An 18,967-nucleotide genomic window follows, 5' to 3' on the forward strand; every position below is an offset into this window, starting at 1 on the left:
ACCCTTCTTCAGATTACGATTGAGTTTGAGGATTGACAGTTAAATACTGGGTGTGAATTCAGGGAATGGTGTTATATTGTGTGTGGAGTGAGTTTTGAGACTGCCATAATATTGTGGAAGGGTACATTATGATCAGGAAGCCCCCATTGAATTAGAATTGACATTTAGTGGACAAGCTGAAACCGCAGTTACTGGAAATGGCCACGTGGTGTCGCCTGTGAGCTGACCTGAGCTGGTACAAACTTTACCAGATATTGAATGTTTGAAGATTTCTCTCTTTCGGTCTAACAGGCATTTACATTTGGAAAACTGCTACCCTGGTCTACAATAGACACAAAATGCAGGAATAACTCAGGAGAGAAGGAATGGGTGAAGTTTTGGGTCGAGAAGAAGGGTCTCGCCCCGAAACGTCACCCATTCTTTCGCTCCAGAGATGCTGCTTGTCCCGCTGAGTTACTCCAGCATTTTGTGTCTATCTTTGGTTTAAACCAGCATCTGTAGTTCCTACTTACCCTGGTCTACCCTATGAGCAGCCATGATCATATTGAATGATGGTGCAGGCTCGAAGGGCTGAATGGCCAACGCCTGCACATATGTTTCTATGTTTCTATGTCTATAAGTCCGATTCACATTTAGTCTGATTTTCCTAGGCACATCAACTGCAGTTCCCTACTCCCTGAATTCTGCAAAAGGATGCAGCACAGAAATAAATCTACGCTGGGAACTTCTTCAACCCATCTACCTCAGAACACATCTTTCAATAACATTTCCCTGATGGTTTATCTGGCACCATAAGTAGAACCAGTTGAAAGGACAGGAAGGTGGACAGGTACTCTGCTTCAGGCAGAGAATCAGAGAGGAGGGTAGTGGGAGCCGGTGACATAGAAACATAGAAAATAGGTACAGTAGTAGGCCATTCGGCCCTTCGAGCCTGCACCGCCATTCAATATGATCATGGCTGATCATCCAACTCAGTATCCCGTACCTGCCTTCTCTCCATACCCCCTGATCCCTTTAGCCACAAGGGCCACATCTAACTCCCTCTTAAATATAGCCAATGAACTGGCCTCAACTACCTTGGGACGACAGATGGCGCAATGGGCTAAGTGTTCGGCTGGCGACCGGAAGGTAGCGGGTTCGAATCCCGCTTGGAGTGCATACTGTCGTTGTGTCCTTGGGGCAAGACACTTCACCCACCTTTGCCTGTGTGTAAATGTAATGTAATTATGTGAAGCACTTTGGGGTCAATGCAAGTTGACTAAAAATGTGCTATATAAATAAGATTATTATTATTATTATTCTGTGGCAGAGAATTCCAGAGATTCACCACTCTCTGTGTGAAAAATGTTTTCCTCATCTCGGTCCTAAAAGATTTCCCCTTTATCCTTAAACTGTGACCCCTTGTTCTGGACTTCCACAACATCGGGAACAATCTTCCTGCATCTAGCCTGTCCAACCCCTTAAGAATTTTGTAAGTTTCTATAAGATCCCCCCTCAATCTTCTGAATTCTAGCGAGAACAAACCGAGTCTGACGACGGATGCAAGAGCAACGACCAGTAAGACAGTGGACCGGGGTCTTACCTTCCGTGCCCACCAGGTCGCTGCGGTAGGAGAGTGATGACGGTCTTAGACGATGTGGATGGAGGAGACGACTGGAGGCCGTGCAACAGCCTGGGGCTCGCCTGGATCAGGCAGCGCTCCTGAAGATGGAGCAGACTGACTGGACTGGACCTTGGAAACGGCAACAAAACCTGGCGGCTCTTACAAGTGGTCTATTGGGGTGGAAGATTGCAACCTTCACGTGGTCCGCCCTGTTTCGAATAATGCAACCAACTCGACATGCACAAACGGAAGATCAAATAGAACAAGTTGTCCAACAACTTTAGGCTGTGCACGCCACACGAAAGAAGAAGTAGTGGACTATTTTGATACATATTGTACTAATCAGGGATTGTGCTTAGGTGTGGCAATACTTTTCTGAACTGAAATCAAAAAGAGAGTTTCACTGTACATCTGTACTTACGACAATAAAGAACTATAATAAATGCCTACCATGTTCTGTGTGCTGAAGCAAAGCACGAATTTCATTGTCCTATTAGGGACACATGACAATAAACTCACTTGAATCTTGAACTATAGACCATTGACCATGATCTTGAACCAGATGTGCTGGAGGGACAGGGACCCTGGGATATCTACAGATGAATATTTTTAAAGGGAAGTCTAGTGTCCCGAGGCACGTCCTAGTCTGGATATGCTTTCATCACACTGGTGACAGACATTCCAAACGAGCAAATATTTAGGAAACTGTTCATTTGCTGTTGGTTTGGCCAAAGTGCAGCTTATTATGATATGTAGTCATGTTTTCTTGTATCTCTGCAGCTAAATCCATGAGAGCATTCACTGAATCATTTCTTTAAAATCTCAATGGTTCACGCTCCACATTCCAATTGAGATAGTTTTGTCTTTTTCACGAAGAATAGAATGTAGAACATAGAACAGTACGGCGCAAAATCAGAAGAACAGGCCGTTCAGCCCAAAACATCTGTGCCGAACATGATGCCAAGATTATCTCTTACCACCGACACATCATTCAGATCCCTTCATTCCTTGCATATCCATATGCCTATCCAACAATCACTTAAATGCCACTATACTATCTGCCTCAACCATCAACTCCATCATCACGTTCTATGCACTCAGCACCCTCTGTGTAAAGCAGTTGATCCGCACATCACCTTTAGACGTTTTCCCTCTCATATTGAAGCTATGCTCTCTAGTATTTGATTGATGCATCATGGGGAAAAGATTCTGATTGTGTATCCTATTATGGCCTCCCCTCATTTTATATACTTCAGGATTGCTCGCAACCTCCTGCGTTCCAGAGAAAACAATCCATGTCTGTCCTACCTCTCCCTGAAGCTAATACCCCTTAATCCAGGCATCATTCTGGTAAAATCTTAATAATCTTAGAAACATCAAAACATAGAAAATAGGTGCAGGAGGAAGCCATTTGGCCCTTCGAGCCACCACCGCCATTCATTGTGATCATGGCTGATCATCCCCTATCGATAACCCGTGCCTGCCTTCTCTCCATATCCCTTGACTCCACTAGCCCGTAGAGCCCTATCTAACTCTCTCTTAAATCTATCCGGTGACTTGGCCTCTACTGCCCTCTGTGGCAGGGAATTCCATAAATTCACAACTCTCTGGGTGAAAATGTTTTTTCTCACCTCAGTCTTAAATGACTTCCCCTTTATTCTAAGTTTATTGAAACATATAAGATTATTAAGGGTTTGGACACGCTAGAGGCAGGAAACATGTTCTCGGTGTTGGGGGAGTCACAGAACTAGGGGCCACAGTTTAAGAATAAGGGGTAAGCCATTTAGAATGGAGACGAGGAAACACTTTTGCACACGGAGAGTTGTGAGTCTGTGGAATTCACTGCCTCAGAGGGCAGTGGAGGCCAGTTCTCCGGAAACTTTCAAGAGAGAGCTATATAGAGCTCTTAACGATAGCTGAGGCAGGGGATATGGGGAGAAGGCAGGAACGGGGTACTGATTGGGGATGATCAGCCATGATCACATTGAATGGCGGTGCTGGCTTGAAGAGCCGAATGGCCTACTCCTGCATCTTTTGTCCATTGTCTATTGTCTAAAACCTCCTCGGCTCTCTTTTCATAACTCCCACATCCTGCCCCCACATCCTGCTGATCAGAACTGCACGCCAATTGTGGGCAGACCAAAGACCTATACATCTGCATCATAACTTAGTGATTCGTACACTCAACACTCTGACCTTCTTTACCACAGAATCCCAGGGCGTTGAGTACCTACTTGTGCTGCCACTTTAAAGAAGTTACAGACTTGGCCCCCTAGATCCCGTTGTACATCAATGCTGTTAAGGGTCATGCCATTAATTGTATATTTTCCCCTTGTATTTGATCTCCAAAGTGTAACACCTCATGCTTGCTTGGATTAAACTCCATCTGCCATTTCTCTGCCCATTTCTGTAGCTGATGCACATGCCGCTGTATACCTTGACTGCCTTCCTCACGGTCCACAACTCACAGCAATCTTCGTGTCATCTGCAAATTTACTAACCAACCCATCTAGGTTGTTGCCCAAATCATTTATTTATATCACAAACGACATAGGTCCCAGCATAGATCCCTGCGGAACTCCACTGGCCAGCACAACCCTCTGTAAGCTTGCCCTGAATCCATACGACCAAGTCAATGTTAATCACATGCTTCTTAATCTTCTGGATCAGCCTACCATGGGGGACTTCATCAAATTCCTTATTAAAATCCATGTTGACACCATTCACTGACCCACCCTCATCGATCGCCTTTGTCACCTCCTCAAAAATTTTGATCAAGTTAGTAAGCCAAGCCCTGCCATGTACAAAGCCGTGGTGACTACCTCTAATCAACCCATTCTCTTCCAAATGAGAGTAAATCGTATCCTGAGGAATTCTCTCCAACAGCTTCCCTGCTAGCACATAGAAACATAGAAACATAGAAAATAGGTGCATGAGGAGGCCATTCAGCCCTTCGAGCCAGCACCGCCATTCATTGTGATCATGGCTGATTGTCCCTTATCAATAACCCGTGCCTGTTTTCTCCCCAGATCCCTTGACTCCACTAGCCCCTAGAGCTCTATCTAACTCTCTCTTAAATCCATCCAGTGACTTGGCCTCCACTGCCCTCTGTTGCAGGGACTTCCATAAATTCACAACTCTCTGGGAGAAAAAGTTTTTTCTCACCTCAGTCTTAAATGATCTCCCCTTTATTCTAAGACTGTGGCCCCTGGTTTTGGACTCGCCCAACACAGGGAACATTTTTCCTGCATCTAGCTTGTCCAGTCCTTTTATAATTTAATATGTTTCTATAAGATATCCCCTCATCCTTCTAAATTCCAGTGAACACAAGACTAGTCTTTTCACTCTTTCCTCATATGACAGTCCCGCCATCCCAGGGCATGCAACATGCGGCAGTTCTTTTCGGATTTTAGTGATGTGCCTTCAATATAATAATATAATAATCTTATTTATATAGCACATTTTTAGTCAACTTGCATTGACCCCAAAGTGCTTCACATAATTACATTACATTTACACACAGGCAAAGGTGGGTGAAGTGTCTTGCTCCAAGGACACAACAACAGTATGCACTCCAAGCGGGATTCGAACCGGCTACCTTCCGGTCGCCAGCCGAACACTTAGCCCATTGCGCCATCTGTCGTCCAATATTGCAGCAATCTCTGGGTTTCTATTCTAAGTGATCCTTGTTGACCTGAATCTGAGATGCCACCAAGCAGCGCGAGTGGCCAAATGTTCTATCCAACCGTAGAAGGTGACTTAACTATCGCTAGAAGGTTGAGCCCAATTCTGAGCTCAACACTTTTTTATTTTAGCGTAAAGCAAATTGAGATTAGATTTGACAGCAGTGTTCAAAAAACTACAAGATGCTAGACAGAATAAATAAATAGAAATACTTTACAGTGGCAGAATGAGACTACAGCATATTAGGCACTAAATTAAAAAAATAAGGATTTTCATAGAAGCTTCCTACTCTTCCTACGTTGACTCCAAGTACCCTTTGTTGAAAATGCAAGTATGAACATCAGGTGAGATACTCTGTCACACTCTGTCATCACTGTTGTACTCAAATGGCCTCAGCTCAGCTGTAATGTGACTAACCAGCTAATTGGCATTAATTAACCCTGTCTGAAGAAGGGCTTCGGCCCGAAACGTTTCCTATTTCCTTCGCTCCATAGATGCTGCTGCACCCGCTGAGTTTCTCCAGCACTTTTGTCTACCACCAATTGACATTAATTGTCAGCTCATGGACATAAAACATGGCACTGGGTCATTCTGATAGAGGACGTCTTGTTTCTATATTTATCCGATTACCATCCCAATATTCTCACCTGACGCAAACCAAATATCAAACAAAGTACAGTTAATATCAGGACATGCTAACAATAGTTACAAACATTATAGAATGATGAAGGGTCTCAACCCAAAACATCACCTATTCCTCCATTCCAGCTTTTTGTGTCTATCTTTGGTTTAAACTAGCGTCTGCAGTTCTTTCCTACACATCACAGAATGCTTTATTGAATGAGGTATTTTGCTGCACAAACGTTTGAAATTTGAATGCCAAATATACTTACATGTTTTCTTCGGTGCAGATAACAACCAATCAAGCATAATAAAACGATAGTCAGCGCCAAGATTAATAATGCAATTAGGATGCCGGGTGCTAAAACAAAAGAAAAATAACGAGATTAACAATAGAACAGAAGTAATGGACACACGTGAAAATTAAAATTGTCTAAAGGTCAGCCAGCAGAGAGCAGCAATAACATTCCTCAATGAATGAATGGCTGAGATGGCACTTGGGGCCAATTGGGTGCGGAAGAGTATTAACGTCATGCAAATGTTGGGAGTAAACCACACAAATATATTTTTTTAATCTAATTTGTAACATCAAGCACAGTCAGTTTAGTAACATGGTAAATGGGGAGAATTAAAAGCCCCTGTCCCACTTAGGAAACCTGAACAGAAACCTTTGGAGACTTTGCGCCCCACCCAAGATTTCCGTGCGGTTCCTGGAGGTTTTCGTCAGTCTCCCTACCTGCAACCTCCGGCAACCACCTACAACCTCCGGGAACTGCACGGAAACCTTGGGTGGGGCGCAAAGTCTCCAGAGGTTTGCGTTCAGGTTTCCTAAGTGGGACAAGGGCAGATGCTCCCTGGCATCACAACCACAGCAACAAGAAAGGGCAAAAATAACCAAATGGAACATAAAAACATAGAAAAATAGGTTCAGGAGTAGGTCATTCGGCCCTTCGAGCCAGCACCGTCATTCAATGTGATCATGGCTGATCGTGTAAAATCAGCTAAAATGAGTACCCTGCTTTTTCTCCATATCCCTTGATTCATTTAGCCCTAAGAGCAAAATCTAACTCCCTCTTGCAAACATCCAGTGAATTGTCCTCCGCTGCCTTCTGTGGCAGAGAATTCCGCAGATTCACAATTCTCTGGGTGAAAATTCCACTGATTCACAACTCTCTGGGAGAAAATGTGTGAAGCAGGAGAAACAGCATTAATGGGATTGAGGTGGGAAAAATAAAAAGTATTTCCAATATGACAGTCAAGGAAAAGTCATGTTCTAGGGTACATTTGCTCATGGTTTAGTTTGAGACTCATCCTTTTTCTGATTTCATAATGATTCTCTAACTTGCTGCAGAAATGGGTTTGGCAAATGTAAAAGTTGTACTGCTTTACCATTCCCAGTGGTGTGCAAACACTCCTTCTGCTCACCAACATGGGTACTCTTTTTTTTTTTTAACTAATAATAATTTAATCAATAATTTACAATAATATTTACAGTACAAAATAAATCAAAACAAAACCCGCCATCATAATACAAGACAAACTAATATACTAAATAAACTACCATACAACTATATCACAATCCTTATTGAGGATGCATTCAACCCCCCACGGTCCCGGAAATCCACCAGGGCGCCCCTTGGACAGCGCATAGTTCCTCTGAAGTACCATCCGGCGTGGGTGTAACCCTGGAAAAGGGGCAGGCAGCTTATTATCTATTCCAATAATCCTCGGGCAAAAATGGCTGCTCTTGGAGGATTCCAGGGAAACCCACTCAATAGTTCATGCCTTCCTAACATAAGGCAACCCAACCCACACTAATGTCTGCATATTAAACCGCCCTGTAGGCATCAATGGATAGATATACAAACAATGAATCTTGACAGTCATTTCTCTAGCCCTTGCCCAGTAAAGTACTCCCTACCATTTTTCTGGATAATGCCAAACAATTCTAGCAATGCATTGGAAAATCCCAAAATAGGGCTATATTCACGAGCCATTTTTTATCAGCAAAAACATGTCCAACCTATGGGTTATGAGTGTAATATACAACGCTGTTTTTTTTAATTAATTTGGAGCATACACAGAGGAATAAGAGAATAAATCACAAAACCTCAAGACAACATAAACACCATGTCTTGATGAATATGATTATCGAGTTATTTTTTTATATACCAATGATACATGTCCATACCCCAGTAATGACTTCTAATGCACCATTAAATTTACAGCTTGACTATAAAATTATTATTGCATTGGCCTCTGAATTAGAAACTGTATAATTTTCTACAAACTTAATGGAAATTAACAAAGGTAGATCACACAAAGGCCTGAAAGACTTTCAACTTTGTCAGATAATTCTGCAGTCCTGAAGAATATAAGAGATGTGGCACAGTGGTTAGTGGAAGAGTTGTTGCCGTGCAGTGCCAGACTCCCGGGTTCGATCCTGACTATGCCGCTCGTATGGAGTTTGTGCATTCTCCCTGTTTCCTCCCACACTCCAAAGATGTGCAGGTTCTTAGGTTAATTGGCTTTGGTAAAAATTGTAAATTGCTCCTGGTGTGTAGGATAGTTCTAGTGTACGGGGTGATTGTTGATCGGCATGGTGGGCTGAAGGGCCTGTTTCCACAATGTATTTCTAATTTCTAAAGTCTAAAGCTGTAGTTGCTCATTCTAGGAACCATTCTTGTAAATCTATTCCAATCATTATTTAATGCTTTTAATGCCATCCTCGAATGAGAAAACATAATTTAGCTCAATACACCAGCTGATATCTGACTGTGGAATTGGTGGAATTCCCTGCGACAGAGGGCAGTGGAGTCCAAATCACTGGATGGATTTAAGAGAGAGTTATATAGAGCTTTAGGGGCTAGTGGAATCAAGGGATATGGGGAGAAGGCAGGCACGGGTTATTGATTGGGGACGATCAGCCATGATCACAATGAATGGCGGTGCTGGCTCGAAGGGCCGAACGGCCTCCTCATACACCTATTTTCTATGTTTCTATGGTGCTTTGTAATATTTAGCATCATTCCATGCTCTTACATTTCATGCTTCCATCGATAAAACCAAGAACTATGTCTGCCTTATCAAACACTTTATCAACCTGTTGTGGCACTTTCAACACTTTGTGCACACATAATCCCAGGTATCTTTGCGTCTGTGCTACATTAAATAAAATATCTGTAATTCTGTATCGTTCCTCCTTATTCTTCCTACCAAAATGGATTACCTCATGTTTCTTGGCATTAAAGCTTCTCTGCCTTGTGTGTCCCCATTCCACCAGCCAGTTTATCACCCGCTGCAGTTGATGCCAGGCTGATAAGTGAACCTGTGGGCCTGCCCAACCACTCCAATGGTGGAGTAGACTCAATGGGCTGAATGGCCTACTTCTCCTCCATTTACAATGTACAAACATGAATCATTTTAAAATGATATATATAAAAAATAATTTTCAAGGGGTACCGGGATGGAGGGGATGGTTGACAAGTGGGGGTTAATGTTTATCTATTGCTTTACAATTGTTTACTTATGTTTGGTTACTTCATATATGAAGTTTGTATGTGTATAATAGTTGTATGTATATATATGTATGTAGGTATTATGGGAAATTGCCTGGGGTAGTATTATTATTATTAATTAATTGATTTTTAAATATGGTAGAAGTGTTGGGGAAAAGGGGTGAGATTTAATAAGTTATTCTTCTTCTCACTCCTTTTCAAGCTTGTACAGACACAGAATTGGACATTGGAAATTTGCTTTTTGTCCTTTTCATTGCTTGTAAATATTGATTGTAATGTCCAATTGTTTGATAATTTCGATTTTGTTACTATTAATGTCTTTAATGTCTTTACTTGTTCGGAATAAATAAAATAAATAAAACAAAATTTACATGAACTTATTGCCGCATGGTAGGGCCCTGAGGATGATACCCCCTTCTGTTGTTTGAGGGATTTGCCCACCACACCCTCATTGACAGGGTCTACAAGGTCCTTAGAATGTAGTCCTTCCCCACACAGCGTTTGCAGTGGCTCCACCAAGCTTCATTGCATCTCTCAACATGTATTCCTGCAGTCTGGAATGGAGCCCTGGACAGTAATTCCAGGCAAAATGTGTGAGTTTCAACCAGTTTTGAAATATTCCCTTCTCCATATTTTTAATGAAACTTGCTTGCCCGTTTAAAAAAACTTACAGACTGAGTTAAATTGTGGAGTATTGCATAAAATTCACTGAATACATACAGTGAAATGGACCAGCAATCTGGAATTCCAAACTAAAACCCAAATTAATGTAGATTTAAATTACATTAAATTAATTTGAGAGTTTCAATTACAACCAAGTAGGTGTTTTATATTTTTCACAGTCATTGTTCTCATGTAGGAGACTACCAGCCAGCACTTTTCATGAGGATGAATATCATATGTTCTCTTCTGTTTCGCCATCACTTAGTAAAATAGATGGAGACCCAACTCGGAAAATGATTTCTCCCCGTCTTTCATTCCGATCAGTGCCCTCTGGTGGTTGGGTATAGTTCTGGGTCCCTGTCTCTTCAGTGCCTGCTTTGCAATTTCATTCTCCAGATGAGAATTTTTTTTTTTTAATCCACAAAACAGTTTTGCAACCCTTTCTCAGAGGACTTAACTCGTTGAAGTTCTCAAGCATCAGCAGAACAGTGTTTTTTTTTTGTTTCACTTAAAGCAGCAAGATTGCAGGATATGAATAACCATTCAGAGTTTCCACATGAGCAAGAGTTTTCCCTCTTGTGGTGCATTTCTCACCAGTTTCGCTTCCTTCCAAGCAAAATTCTTGCGCGTTTTTGGTGGGAACTGGACATTTTACTGCGGCATTAATGTCAGAGGGAAGGGCAGGTGGTTATTTGTGGGACTCATGCGGCTGGACAACAGGCTGGCCACCTTGACCTCCTCCAACCTCTCTGAATGGAGATGAAGTCCAACTTCCTGGCCTCCTGCACAGACACCATCTGCCTCACCTCAGAGCCCATTGGGAGGTGCCAGTGTTTAAAGTGTTCATTTATGCTTTTTGGGGGGGCATGCAGGTGTGCCGGGCAAGGTCAGTCTTTATTTCTGTCGCTATCTCCCAAGAGAAGATGACAATGACCCACCTTCTTAAACCTCTGCTTGTGAAACTACTCCGACAACCACTGCAGAAAGATCCAGCGCTTAGACTCAGCAACGACGAAGAACCAGCAGTATATTTCTGACTCAGGGCGATGTATCGGTTTACTTCAGAGTTTAGAGATACAGCACGGAAACAGGCCCTTAGGCCCACCAAGTCCACGTCGACTATGGATCACCCATTTGCACCAGTTCTATGCTATCCCACTTCCGCATCCACTACCTACACACTTGGAGCAATTTACGGGGGCTAATTAACCTATTATGTCCTTGGGATGTGGGGGGAAATTGAACCACCCGGAGGAAACCCATGTGGTCACAGGTAGCACCCAAGGTCAGTATCGAAATTGGTGATGGCATGTTTTATTACACTTATAGTTAGATGATTTATAATATGGATCATTATAATCAGCTGCAGGAGCAACTGGGGAAAAAAACAAGGAGCTGAAAGTTGGTTAGGAAGTAACTGATTGTACCCAGTGACTGATTTTCATTTTCCATCACAGACTCACTACGGTATATTGTTCACCCCACCCTGAGGTTTAGGGTTTAGATTTACGCTTATTATTCAGATTATACTTGATGTAGAGACAAAAATAAACAGGATTGAAAGACAGACAGCACCCATCCGAAGAAGTGTCTCGATCCAAAACGTCACCTATCCGTGTTCTCCAGAGATGTTGCCTGACCTGCTCAGTTGCTCCAGCATTTTGTGTCCCATAGTGCCTTGGTTGATCTGAATTTCAATACAAACTGTGGATCACACATTGATAATGTGTATCAGAAAAAACTGAAGGTGGAATCTTAGATTGGGGAGAGAGGGAGACATTTACTGCAATAGAAACATAGAAACATAGAAATTAGGTGCAGGAGTAGGCCATTAGGCCCTTCGAGCCTGCACCGCCATTCAATATGATCATGGCTGATCATCCAACTCAGTATCCTGTATCTGCCTTCTCTCCATACCCCCTGATCCCTTTAGCCACAAGGGCCACATCTAACTCCCTCTTCAATATAGCCAATGAACTGGCCTCAACCACCCTCTGCGGCAGAGAATTCCACAGATTCACCACTCTCTGTGTGAAAAATGTTTTTCTCATCACGGTCCCAAAAGACTTCCCCCTTATCCTCAAACTGTGATCCCTTGTCCTGGACTTCCCCAACATCGGGAACAATCTTCCTGCATCTAGGCTGTCCAACCCCTTAAATATTTTGTAAGTTTCTATAAGATCCCCCCTCAATCTTCTAAATTCTAGCGAGTACAAGCCGAGTCTATCCAATCTTTCTTCATATGAAAGTCCTGGTTGGCACAGGAGCCTCTCCAGAAAGTTGGAGATTTGTACGTACTTGTTAGGAGCATTCTGAGGTATTTTGGTAGATATTTATGGTCTGGATAATCTACTGAACATCAATATTTTCTTCGGTGGATACCCAAAATGCTGCAGTAACTCAGCAGGACAGGCAGCATTTCTGGTGAGAAGGAATGGATGATGTTTCAGGTCTGAAGTAGGGTCTCAACCCTGAAAAGTCACCCATTCCTTCTCTCCAGAGATGCTGCCTGTCCCGCTGAGTTATTCCAGCATTTTATGCCTATCTTCGATTTAAACCAGCATCTGCAGTTCTTTCTTACCTATGTAAATATTTTCTTTGAAGTATTTTTCTGCCCAGATTCTACAGGACTGTGACTTATTACTCATCTGCGGCCATTGGGGATGGATAATTTAGACTTTAGAAATACAGCCTTTCAGCCCAACAAGCCCACGCCGACCAGTGGTCATCCCGTACACTAGCACTATCCTACACTCAAGGGTCAATTTACAATTTTACCGAAGCCAATTAACCTACATACCTGTACGTCTCTAGAATGTGGAAAGAAACCGAAGCATCTGCAAAAAACCCACACAATCAGAGGGAGAACGTACAAACTCCATGCAAACATTACCCATAGTCAGGATCGAACCCGGGCATTTGGCGCTGTAAGGCAGCAACTCTACCGCTGCGCCACTGTACCGCCCCGAATGAATTGTCCCTACCCTGTGACACCACTCACACTTCTAGCTTCAGTGCTGATTTAACACGACTGCCACTGTTAAAGAACCACATGGGCTTTACCCCGTCACACAGTTGTTGCTGGTATCAATCTGCAGTGTCTTTGTGCTCTATTGTACAATGCCATAGAATTTGGTGCAAGCAACTGCCATTAAACACTTTTCTAATTGCTATTCTGCTATCATCATAATCAGGAACTGGGTTAAAACAAGGACACTCCCCTGTGGATAGAGTGAAAGAGAATCTATGCCCTGCCATCAAATCTGTCGCAAGTCGTTGAGTGCAGGAAGAAGTCTGAAGCAGCTTTCAAACCCCCAGCATAAAATGTCAAGCAGGAAAACCTCAAGAGAGAGGTTAAATGAGCTCAAAATGAGGGCAAAAGCAAAGTACATAAGTTTTTATCTAATAAATTATTGCCTTTTCACTGAATTAGGAAAGCAGTTTCCAATTTTTAAAAATATTTTAGTTTGTGTTAGATGTGCCTTTGCAATTTATTTATTTTTTAATTTGCAATGAAGAGCAAGCTTGTAAGAACATTATTGCTGAATTTCCTGTTGCTGATGGAAGGTATAAAAAAAAAACACAAGCTTGTCTATTCACCATATTATGATCTATTCATCTCACGTCTGCCCACTGCATGGATATAAATAACATCTCCACTGCTAAATTTCCTGAGTGCAGTTGTTTACAGGAGGTAATCAAGGGTTTGCATGATCGGTTTCCTAGCTGGTAGGAAAATATTACTAAAGGGAGAGAAGTGTAATTCCTGTGGGTGTCTGTCCAGGAAACAGTTCATACATGGTGACCAGCTCAGTGGAACTAAACTACATCCTGAACTCCTATACATCTGTGCACAGGACATGGGTTCCTATGCATTGTGCGACTCTAGATAATGAGAGAGCTCATCAGCGCCTCTACTTCCTGAGAAGATTACGGAGAGTCGGTTTGTCAAGGAGGACTCTCTCTAACTTCTACAGGTGCACAGTAGAGAGCATGCTGACCAGTTGCATCGTGGCTTGGTTCGGCAATTTGAGCGCCCTGGAGAAGAAAAGACTACAAAAAGCAGTAAACACTGCCCAGTCCATCATCGGCTCTGACCTTCCTTTATCGCAGTCGCTGCCTCAAAAAGGCTGGCTGTATCATCAAAGACCCACACCATCCTGGCCACACACTCATCTCCCTGCTACCTTCAGGTAGAAGGTACAGGAGCCTGAAGACTGCAGTAGAGTACAGCACAGGAACAAGCCCTTTGGTCCATAATCTCACTGACCCCATATCTCACTGACCTCCTCTGACCAACCCTCATGGTCCCTCAGATCCACATCAGCTGGTCTCCTCTCCATCCACAAGTCCAACCTCTGCAGTTTTGGGGACAGAGCCTTCTACAGGGCAGCTCCCAGGCTCTGGAACTCCCTCCCCCAACTGATCCGCAATTCCGTGTCCCTCACCATCTTCCAGTCCCGCCTCAAGACCCATCTCTTCACCTCTGCCTATCCTTAGCCCCATGTGCCGTCCTTTTTCATCTGTGCATTAATTGCCTCATACTGTGTTTTGTATTGAATTCTGTATTTACTTTGTGTACTAGTCATGTCTCTACTATTTATCTCATTCCCCTTACATGTTTTTCCTCTACGTGCTAAATTTTTGTAAGGTGTCCTTGAGACTCTTGAAAGGCGCCCATAAATAAAATTTGTTATTATTATTATTATTATTATTATTATTATTATTATTATTATTATAATGTCTGTGCTGAACATGATGCTTGGTTTGGTTGCATGTGGGCTATGTTCCTCTATTCCCAGCAGGTCCATTTACCTATCCAAAAGCCTCAATCATGCCACTATTATATCTGCTTCCAACACCACCCCTAGTGACACACTCCAGGCACCCATCACTCTCTGGGTCAAACTGCATTGGGAGAGACAAATTGATACTCTTTCTACCGGCAGCTTATAAAGAGATAGCATGAGGGGAGAAGCATTAATTTGAGGATACCATTACCCCAGTACCACCAACAGCCATGAAATCTGTGAATGGGCATTCCCATCATCTGAGTATAATTCTCACCATCAGGCTCAGTGACAGAGTTGCTGCCAAACAATGCCAAAGGCCCAGGTTCGATCCTGACCTCGGGTGCTGTCTGTACGGAGTTTCCATGTACTTCCTGAGACCTCGTGGGTTTTCTCTGGGTGCTCAAGTTTCCCTCCACACTCCAAAGAGAGTAGGTTAATTGGCTTCTGTAAATTGTCCCTAGTGTGCAGGATAGAACTAGTGTACGGAGATCGCTGATCAGCACGGATGCGGTGGGCCAGCGGCCTATTTCCACGATGTATCTACAGCTGGGTATAACGTTCATGGAAACGCATCTTGAGCCTCTGCTATCATTTGGTATGGATGACCTTGTCTTGAGGTGTGATAATGAGAGTTATCCAATGCGTTTAGATGATGAACACCTAGGCTTTAAGATGTGGCCATGCTTACAGCTGTGTTAGAAGGATAAAGCATGTGGAAGGACTGTGGTGAAGCGTGAGCAGTAGATAGTGTTAAAGAGTGATGATTGAAGCAGTGTGGAATCACTCAGTATATCACACACAAGGTGATTATTTACCTCACTGTACCCTGCTCAACCAATGAAAAGTATCAGCCTAAAATCAACGTTAAGATCATAAGGTCATAAGTAACAGGAGCAGAATTAAGCCATTTGGCCCATCAAGTCTGCTTCACCATTTAATTATGGCTGATCAATCTCTCCCTCCCGCCTTCTCCCCATAAACCCTGACACCTGCACTAATCAAGAATATATCTATCTCTGCCTTAAAAAATACCCATTAACTTGGCCGCTTGGAAAATTAAATTATCATGAGCAATGGAGGTTGCAGAAAGTGGTTGACATTGTCCGGTCCATCACAGGTACAGATCCCCCCCGCCATCAAAGGGATCTACAGGGAAAGCTGCCTCAAGAAAGCAGCGAATGTCGTTAAAGACCCACCACGGCTATGATCTCTTTTCACTGCTACCATCAGTCAGAATGTATAGGAGCCTGAGAACCATTGCCTCAAGGTTCAAGAACAGCTTCCTCCCATCCACAATCAGGTTCTTGAGCCATCTTGAGCACACTAACCTCAGCACCAAACCACCACAGATGTTGCTATGATTGCTACTATGATTACTCTACTTATTTTGTTTTTTTACTATTGTGGTCTAGTTTATTTAGGATAGTTGATCATTTAATTTTTTTTTTTGTTATTGCACCTAAGGTGCCTGTAAAGCTGCAGCAAATAACAATTTAATTGTTCTGCTTCATGTCCAATGCACATGTCAAATAAGCACCCTTGAATCCCATGTGAACAACAGGCCAATGCAGCAAAGTGCCTGGATATGGGCAGTGATGATAAAAGGCAAGTTATGCCAATTTGGATGGTGCATTCATAAATTGCAGGGGTTTATGTGAGAATAACAAACGGCATGGGACATGCATCCAAATGCAGATGTCCATAATCAACATGAGCCTCAGCAGATGCTCATCATAACCCCCACTAACACACTTCAAAACCCAGATCAAAAAGATCCTTTACAGAGGAAATCACCCCCTCACCACCACCACTTCAGAAAGAGATATGACCTTCATGAAAATACACCCTAGCCATTCCTAATCACCTACCCAGCTAGATTCTTCCCCTTACTCTGCATTATGAAGCTAGCAGAGGAAAAGCTTACCTGCGGTGAAACAGTGTAAAGGCTGCCTCTTCGTACACATGCTTGAGGCCTAAGACGCAATAGAAAATGTGGCTTTGGCAGAAAGTACACAACCCAGCGCACATCACCTTTGGAGGTGCAGAAGGATTTCTCGGCCAGGATGTTTCATTGCCTTAAAGCCACAATGTAAACTTTTGTTGCTGTTAATGTAAGATTCCATCAGTTTAACCGGAATGGATGCCAAACCAATTGGCGTGTTGGGTCATTTTTGGTGTCTCTTTAAAAACAGGAGTAACATCTGCCTTTCCTAGTCTCCAGGCATCTCTCCAGCTGCCAGTGCTCTCTGGAAGATTTATGGCGGTGTTTTTGCAATTTCCTTCCTTATTTTTTACGAATCCTTGGATAGACTTTATCCGGCCCTTGAGGTTAATTCACCTTAAGTTTACACAGCTGTTCAGCAACTATGCTGGTGTAAAAGCGAATAGTGTCATTACATGTCTCTGCAACACCAACTACTTCCCTTTTAAACTCACATAAGATACCTGTCTTCTCGTTGATAGAAACTGATGGTAATATACCTGTAGAGCAATTTCACGTCCTACCAAACATTGACTCTCACAAATCCTGTTTCACCTGCACCATTCGATTCATTTGTCATTTTTTCTCTTTGAATAATTACATCTTACCGCACTCATATTTATTTCAAGGTGCCAATGGCACCAATTGGGTAGTCAGGAACATACTGACAGGTTTGGAAGCCAAAAACCATCGGTTCACTAAGCCACTAGCCTGCACACATCAGGAATTAACTCATGGATCCATTACATGATTATACCCAGACCTAATAAATGATGATTGGATAGTAGGGCAACAAATATGAGGAAAAGTTAGAGTTCCTTATATTAATCGTGTTGTTTTTTTTTGTTTTTTTTTAATTATTTATGTCTATAATGAACATTTTTTTAATATTTATATTTAATTTTTGTAATTTTCATCAATGTTTATCATTTTTAAACACTAGAGATTTTAAAATTGATGAAAGTCATTAACTACTTTTACTCATTGCAAAGTGTGGTCAAAGATTGCCATGGTATATTGGTGGAGCCTCATCTACGCATCACTGGAAGCCCTGTTACACTGAGACCAGGCCATGTGGTTCTGTGATTCAGTTAACCAGTGAGATTGGTCTGAAGAAGGGAATGCTACTGGGTAGGGAACATTGGTCAAGGTTCTGTTGAGTGGCCAATTTAGCATCATCTAGGAGAATAGTTTTCTTTGCAACTTTAATCCCTTTCTTACACTGGAAATCTAGATGTTGGTACAAATTTCATATTAATTCTATGCCTTTATCAAACGAGGTTGGAAAAAAAATATTTCTTTGTGAGATGTTTGATAGCCCCATTCAACCAAGCAGAGATGCCATTAAATTTGGTACCTGTTCTTTGTACTGCCCACACTAGTCCAATGCATTCAAGTCTTTTCCACAGTTTTGTTTCTTTCTTTCAAGGATTTCTCAATTTTGTAAATTTATTTGGCCTTCAGTATTTTCTGAATTACTTGGTAAATCAAAAACAATGAAAAGGCACACATTTCCACAAGCTCTGCTTGTACTGAATATTTCTTATGTTGCAGCCATGTTACCGAAGATAAGATCCCACAAAATTCAAATGATCTATTTTTTATAGGAGATAGGGATTTGATTAGTAAGGGGGTCAAGGACTATGGGGGGGGGGGGGGGGGGGGGGGGGGGGGGGTGGAGGCAGGAGAATGGGGCTGAGAGGGAAAAATAGATCGGCCATGATCAAATGGCAGAGCAGACTCGTTGGGCCGAATGGCCTCATTCTGCTCTGATGTCTTATGGTGATAAAATATAGTCCAGGATCCAATGGAGATCTTCATGCTTTCCTTCAAAATGAATCCATGCCATCTTCACAATTTCACTGGTTTACCACCTCATGTGAAAGTTGGCACTACTAACAGTGTGCTGTTCCTTCATTACTGCGCTGCTCCGCATGGAGAAAGCCAACACACATTTATTGTTCATTGACAAATCCTCCAGGATATGAGTGCAAATGCTGAGTCACCAGCACAGCATAAGGAGCGACTGAACACCGATCACTGATGCATAAAGCCTGACCTAACTCCGTGTCAGTGATTTGATCATCCCTATTCCTCATATTCA

General features: G+C 42.6%; 1 protein-coding gene across 1 annotated transcript in view; it reads right to left on the reverse strand.

Annotated features, from left to right (window-relative positions):
- The window catches only part of LOC129703568 (uncharacterized), a 134,065-nt gene that overhangs the window by 82,460 nt on the left and 32,638 nt on the right, over window positions 1-18,967 (reverse strand). The window contains exon 3 of the mRNA XM_055646160.1: window positions 6,181-6,269. Coding sequence (XP_055502135.1) covers window positions 6,181-6,269 — 89 coding nt within the window. The remainder of the gene's footprint in view (window positions 1-6,180; window positions 6,270-18,967) is intronic.

The sequence above is a fragment of the Leucoraja erinacea genome, chromosome 1, assembly GCF_028641065.1.
Source record: "Leucoraja erinacea ecotype New England chromosome 1, Leri_hhj_1, whole genome shotgun sequence".
Taxonomy (NCBI): Eukaryota; Metazoa; Chordata; class Chondrichthyes; order Rajiformes; family Rajidae; genus Leucoraja; species Leucoraja erinaceus.